Below are 6,987 nucleotides of genomic sequence, written 5' to 3'. Positions count from 1 at the left end.
CAATTTAGAAAAAAGGAAAACAAAGCACAAATAACTCCCCATATATAAGTCCACAAAATACTGGGAGGAAATCCACCTAACAGGTAATGCGAGGTTTGGGAGGTGTTTTTTTGTTTTTGTTTTACTTCCTTCTTTATCCTTTAATACGTATTTTATTTCTGTTTGGCAAATTACTATGAACGTGGATTGCTTTTTTAAAAGCAGATGGACAAAATAACATCTGTTCATGAATGTGCTCCAGTAACTTGTGAAGTTAGCCAATGTCCTAGAAGGCAGAGCTGTTAAATTGCTTTTAGGTTTCCAGGGGCGGAGCCAAAGCTTTCTGGCCTAAAGTCCGTGGGAGACTTGATAGGACTTGGAAAGACTTAACTGAGTTCCCAGGGCTGGGGCCTCCCCCAGCCCCCCTAGTGCTGGAGTCCTGGGGAGTCCCTGGGGCTCGGGGAAGCCACTCACCTTTGGACTCAGGCAGAGCCTCATCACTGAGGACCCACGGCATGGCTGGGGTGGGGGCGCTGACTGTAGGATCTAAGGCAGAAAGGGAAAGTCAGGGCCTGGGGAAAGCAAAGTCAGGGTGTCCTCGTTCCCTCCCACCTCCCCAGCCCCTAAAGCAAAGTGTCCATTCCCTTTCTTTTCTGCGGTGCAATGCTGGAGCTCCAAGCTGGTCACCCAGCCCTGTGTGGCCGCCCCTTTCCCAGTTTAACCCAGCAGAGAATTTGTAGAACTGCAGGTTCCTCCTGCTAATCCACCCTTCCTTTAGACAGCTCCCCTCTGCCCTACTTCCGCTGCTTGAGCAGAGACCTTCAGCATTATTCACGGTCCCCAACCCAGATGTGCTTCAAAATTCCCCAGGAGGGAAAACAGGTGCTTGGGGCTCCACTCCAGACCTACCAATTCAGGTGCTCCAGAGGTGAGGCTCCAGCAGCTGTGACAAGCAGTGTGAAAAACAAACGCGCGGGGGTGTCTGGAAAGCTTGTGCAGGCCCATGGAACACCAGCCCAGAATGCCAAAATTTCTTTTTATGAGTGTTCCTGTATCTCCTCCCTCTCCTGAAATCCTCTCTCCTTTCAGGTGGTCCTTGTTTCCCCACCCAGTGCCTGAACATCTCACCTTTGCCCCCCAGGCTGCCTTCCTGCTCTCCTCTAACTCTCACACTTATGTTCCCTTTGTTGCCACCCCTGTCTCAGCAAACTCCTACTTAGACTGCAAAGCCTAGCCCCCAAATTTCTTCCTTTGTGAAAGAGATCAGCCCTCTAACAGATGTTTGGGGTGCTGAGCACGTCTTCTCATTCTTCAGAGATGAGGCTGCCCTCCCTATGACTAGGTCTTGTCCCCAGTGCCCATCTTCATACCCTGACATGAGCTGATGGAAAAACTGGCTGCATATGAATGAAACAACAGTTCTCCCCGCGGCTCTGGATGCAGGTGAAGTACCGCCCGAGCCTCCACCTCCTCCCGCCCAGGGGAGGAGCCTGGGTCCCCACCCGTGGCCTCACCCAGTAGTTCGATGGCCTTGGTGGTCCCGTACACGTCCATCACGGCCCAGAGCGGGGCGCCCATGAGCACGTCCTTACGCAGCAGGAGCCGGGGGCCCGCGTTTACCTGGGCGAAGAGCCGGCCCAGGCGGTTCACCCAGAAGCGCACCACGTCCCCGGTGAGCCCGCAGCCATCGGGCAGCATGGCCGCCCACGTCGGACTCTGCTGCTCCAGGTCCGGGCACACGAAGGGGGGCAGGCCGGACGCAGTCACCCGCTCGGGGTCCAGGCGCGTGAAGCCCACGCGGAGGCCGCCAACCCAGCCGCACTCGTGACACAGCACGCGCAGCTCCACGCGCTCTCCGGGCCTCACCGGCCGCTGGCTGAACACGATGCCGTCACGGAACGTGGCGCGCCTGCGCGCGGTGCTCCGCTGCGCGTCCAGACGCACCTGCGCGCCCACGGCCTCGGCGTGGAAACGGAGCGCCTCTCGGGGCATCTCGGCGTCTGCGGGGGCGGGAGGTGTCAGTGCGGGGCGGGGCGGGCCGGACCCACGGGCTGCAAAGGCCATCACAGCACCACCCCCTCCCAGGGGAGGGGGAGTTTCCACCAGCCCTCGCTCCCCGGTGCCACTGTCCCCGCTCTTCTTCCCCCCACCTGCCCGCCCCCCCCCCCCCCCCCGCATTAGAACCAGTGAGGAGCCCGCTTTGCCTGTCAGGGATCTTAGTTCCCTCGTGAATCTCCCCAAGCCTCAGTTCCCCTCCCGTAGGGATGTTGTAAAAATTAAAGGAACCGCAGTTCCTTTAATGGCAGCACCGGCTCTGGATACCTGGTAATGGCTCTTATTGCCGTTAACTAGAAAGAGCAGGTTTTAGAACGGCAGACAGAATATGACCCTGGTTTTGACACATACACATACGTTTACTATATACATGCATATCTCATCTGTTTCTAGAAACAGCCTGAAAGGAACTGGACTGACATGCTGTGTGTGTGGTCGTCTCTGGTGCTGTGTTTTCCTCTCTGCTTGTGTGACTTTCTGATTTTCCCACAGAGAACCCGCGTGACTTGTGAAGCCCATGGACCCCAAAGAGGGTGACTTTCTTGTCCTGGGAGAGAAGGTGCCTGGCAACTCCCAATCCGGTGAGGGGGCAAAGCCTGCAGAGGGGGAGTCCCAGGTCAGCCCCTCAGAATCGTGGGCTGGGCCCAGCCAAGTCCTGGGTAGGCTTGAAATCACGGGATTTCCTGACCTGACTCCACTTGGCAGCTGGGAAGGTTAAGTTCCTTGCTGGGCAGCTCTTTCTCTCAGCCCCAGAGGCCTGGAGGAAGCTGGCGGAGCTTTCTGCCCCCAGAACGGCTCTTATCTCTGTAGGCCTTATCTCTCTCTCCCCATCCCCTCCTCCTCCCCTCCTGGCCCTGCTCTTTCTGGGTTGGAAGAGGGAAATAGAAAATTAAAAGAGGTGAATTCAGTCAAAACTTGAGCCAGGCAGTGGTTAAGAATCCGCCTGCCAATGCAGGGGACACAGGTTCGAGCCCTGGTCCGGGAAGATCCCACATGCCGCGGAGCAACTAAGCCCGTGTGCCACAACTACTGAGCCTGCACTCTAGAGCCCACGAGCCACAACTACTGAGCCCACATACCACAATTACTGAAGCCTGTGCGCCTAGAGCCCGTGCTCCGCAACAAGAGAAGCCACTGCAATGAGAAACCCGCGCACCACAACAAAGAGTAGACCCCGCTCACTGCAACTAGAGAAAACCCATGCACAGCAACGAAGACCTGATGCAGCCAAAAAAAAAAAAAAAAAACACTTGAGCCAGACCCCAGCCCCAAGGAGCAAGGCCCCTCCCTCCTGGCCCTCCTCTCTGACACCCACATGCCTGCAAGTTTCCAGCCCAGCACAAGGAGGGGAGGCTCCTGGTCAGGCACAAGGGACACCCTTAAGGTCACAGTGAATCCATCCCTGACCTCCAAAGGCCAAAGACAAGCCTGGCACGGTTCCCTCACCCAACGTGTGAGGGACAAGCGCTCACCCTGGCTCGGGGGGCCTCTGAACCCACCCTACTATCCAAGCTCACCCCTCCCTCAGCCTCACCCACACCCCTGCCCACGCCACCACCCCTTCCTGGAATGCCCTGGTCTCTCCCTCCCTTCCCAAAGGGTTGGCCCACCAAGGGTTGGCCTACCAACCCTTGCTCCTCCAGGCTGTGCACCAGCAAGGGAGGCCCAGAGAAGGCACAGATGGTGACCAGGAGCCAGAGCTGAGGGTCCTGACATCAGGTGGATCTGTCCTTGCATCCACTCAAGTTGCTGGGGCAGCCAGGAAACCCTGTGGAGGGCAGTGAGGACCGACACCCGGATTCTAGCCGCGGCTCTGCTGCGGACCTAGGCAGGTCACTGCCCCTCTGGGTTTGGTCCCTTATCCACAGTGGGAATGATGTGCCTGACAGCCCAGGCCTGGAGTCTCCAGGCACTTGTCTGGGGATCCTGAATGTGAGGACTTCAGTGCCCGCCTGGACAGGCATCGGGCTGGGAGCGGGGGGCAGGTGGGGCTCCTGACGTAATCAGCCATAACCCACCCTGGAGGGTGGGGGCCACCCCCCTCACTTGGCTGGGTCACCGCCCATCCCTGAGGTCGGGACTGGAGGGGAGCCCTGGAGTGGGCTCGGTGTGAGTGGTGAGCAGGACCCTAAGCCTCTCCACACACCACCGCATCCAACCCTGCCACCACACGGCAAGGCCAAAAAGACCCCACCCGACAGCGGTGAGCAGCAAGGGCAGAGCTGGGGTTCAAACAGGGATCACCTCAGCCTCACCCAGTGCAGCCCCTGCAGGGAAAGGGGCCCACCCTCGGGTCGGGGCGACGGGAGACCCATCAGGCCCCGCTCGTGGCCCGAGACGGTACCCAGTGGAGATGACCCCGTCCTGGCCGACAGCTGACTCCCCTCCCTCGGCAAGGGGTCAGTGGATGGAGTCTCCCCCAATCCCCCGCACAGCTGCCGTGGACAGGGGCTGACGCAGGCAGGATTGGCTCTGCGGACAGTGGGATGGGGCATGGGGGGAAGCAGAGGAGCCAGGGAAATCGGCCTGTGGGAGCTATGTCCTCATGTCACCAAGTAGAGGAGGGAGGCTGAGAGGACACAAGTGCTGCTTCTCCCAGCTGCACAGGCCGAGGTTGAGTGGCACTGACAGCCACCCTTGTCCTGCTGGCCGGGCAGAGAGCCTGCAAGACTGCATCCGCCCGCGCGGCCCCTTCCTCTGCTTTGCATGGGGCTCTGTGCCTGAGTTTGGAGCTGGCTCAGGGTGGCGTCTCCTTCCACTGGGCGGGCTGGCAGGGCTCCTCCCATTCTTTGACCCAGGCTACCCAGTCCCCCCCCCGCCCCCCCCCCCGCTCCTGGGCCGGGGAGAGGCAGAGGTGGGTACAGGCCAAGTGTGGCTCTCCAAGTAGGCCTGTCCCCAGCCGGCTGGGCAGGGGGTTCTGAGCACCTCATGCCCGTAGGTGGCTGTTCTTCTTATCAGCCGCATTTTCAGGCAGGATCCTGAGGCTCCATAAGCTGAGTTACGCCGCCTGACTCCTTCACTCCCCCACCGTGCACTGGGCTTGACAACAAGGACCCCCTGGTCTGCTGGGGCACAGGGAGCACAGTCATGGCCTTTTGGATGTCCCACCCGCTGGACAGGTGGATTCCAATCCGAGAATCTTCGCAGCAAGGCTCTTGAAATCTAAGTGACCTGGGGTCAGCCCCCCATGCAGTGAGGACCTCCCTGGGTCTTCATCATTGTCATCACCACCCCTCCAGCCATCAAGCCTCTCCTGGTACCGGGGACCTACTAAGTGCCTTACAGTCTCCCCACCACCCCACAGAGAAGCACTCTAAGGAAACGGAGCATGGGGAGGTGTTTGTGCAGCCAGAAGTGAGGGATCCCGGGCCCGCACCCCTGCGCTGCCCCCTTCTTGGCACCATCATCGCCTGGAATGCAAACACAGTTGCCACTGCAGCAGTAGCATTGGTGTCACCTGCCGCCTGGGAGGGAGCGGAGTCCGGGCTCTGGGAGCAGGAACGCGCGGGCTGGATCTCTGTTGGTAAAAGACCCGGTTCTCCATCTCCTGCTCCGCACACTAAGGGAACGCTGTGGCCTCAGGTGAGGCTGGCAGAGAACCACGGTGCCTGGTGACCTTGTGGTTCGTGCTTCTGGCAGCTCTGTAACCGGCAAGGCATGTTGCTTGGCCCCCCCAGCCTGCGGGTGAGGAAACTGAGGTCCCAGGGAGAAGTGACTCACCCAAGGTCCCACAGCTCCATGGGGCAGAGCTGGGACCCCTGGTCTTCCACCAGGCCCCCTACACTCTACCCTGTTCCCACCCCAGCCATTCTTCACTCTGCACAACAGGATCCGAAGGCAAATGGGTCATGTGGGTCGTCGCATCACTGCAGGGATTCTGGACCCGAGTCACTCAGCCTCTCTTGGATTCTTGCAAGGAAAGGAAGTTCACTACCTCGCTGCCTCCTAATAGCTCACTACCTAGGTCAGCCCAGCCTGTATCAGAAACTCCTCCTGAGCGATATTTACACTGATTCTACCTCTGCCTCCCGAGACTCCTTCCCCAGCAATAACACAGAGCACCCCCTCTGCTTCCTGCACTCCTGGTCCAGGGACCAAGCGCGGGGCTCCCACTTACCAGCCTGGGAGCAGATCTGAGCCCCCATCAGCCTGGGGTCCTCGGACACTGGTGCCTGGGTCTGAAGAAGGCCAGTGGACAGGTTTCCGAAGGATTCAGCAGGTCCCCTTGTCACGGGCCGGGATCATATTACACTGTTGATGATTAATTAGAGATTGCAGTCACAGGTTGCCATATCCAGGGAGTTTCCTGATGACTTCCTCTGGCTTGCAACAGGCCTGCTGCAGCTGGCTGGCCTGGAGGAAGCGGACACTGAGGAGGTGGCCTGGATAGGATTTCTCTCTTACTTTTGGCCAGTTGCTCTCAACCCGGCTGTGCATTATAATTGCCTGAGTCACGTTAATAAGTACCTGTCCCCAGACCTGCCCCCAGAGACCTTGATCCCAGTGGCCTGGGGTGGGACCCAGCACCGGCATTTCTAAAAAGCACCCCAGGGACTTCCCTGGTGGTCCAGTGGTTAAGACTCCGTGCTCCCACTGCAGGAGACACGGGTTCGATCCCTGGTAAGGGAACTAAGATCCCAGAAGCCGTGCAGCGTGGCCAAAAAGTAAAAAATAAAATAAAATAAGAAACAAACTAATAAGAATAAAAGCACCACGGATGATTCTAATGTACAGCCTGGGTAGCAATGATTCACTGCTACTGACCCCAGCATACAGGAGGCATTTAATCAGTGTTGGTGAAGTGGACTGAATTGAATTAGCTGCATCCCAGGACCTGTGAAGTCACCCCAGGCCCGGGTCTCCGGCCGAGAGGAGAGGGCCCAGCAAGACGGAATGGGAGAGGTATCGATCGCTCCTCAGCTTTGCTGGAGCTGGAATTCCACTTCCCAGAAT

General features: G+C 58.6%; 1 protein-coding gene across 3 annotated transcripts in view; it reads right to left on the bottom strand.

The window, feature by feature from the left end:
- The window catches only part of NEURL3 (neuralized E3 ubiquitin protein ligase 3), a 73,487-nt gene extending 71,380 nt beyond the window's left edge, over positions 1–2,107 (bottom strand). For all 3 annotated transcript variants that reach the window (XM_089922755.1, XM_022598960.3, XM_022598959.3), the window contains exons 1-2: positions 1,494–2,107; positions 454–525 (exon numbers count right to left, since the gene is read on the bottom strand). In XM_089922755.1, the coding sequence (XP_089778881.1) occupies positions 454–525; positions 1,494–2,043 (622 nt within the window). In that variant the 5' untranslated portion in view covers positions 2,044–2,107. The remainder of the gene's footprint in view (positions 1–453; positions 526–1,493) is intronic.
- Between the last annotated feature and the right edge of the window lie 4,880 nt (positions 2,108–6,987).

This window comes from Delphinapterus leucas, chromosome 13 (assembly GCF_059928025.1).
Source record: "Delphinapterus leucas isolate spDelLeu-1000000601 "Yukka" chromosome 13, BTC_Dleu_Yukka2, whole genome shotgun sequence".
NCBI classification, from domain to species: Eukaryota; Metazoa; Chordata; class Mammalia; order Artiodactyla; family Monodontidae; genus Delphinapterus; species Delphinapterus leucas.
This window is presented reverse-complemented; position numbering and strand designations above follow the sequence as displayed.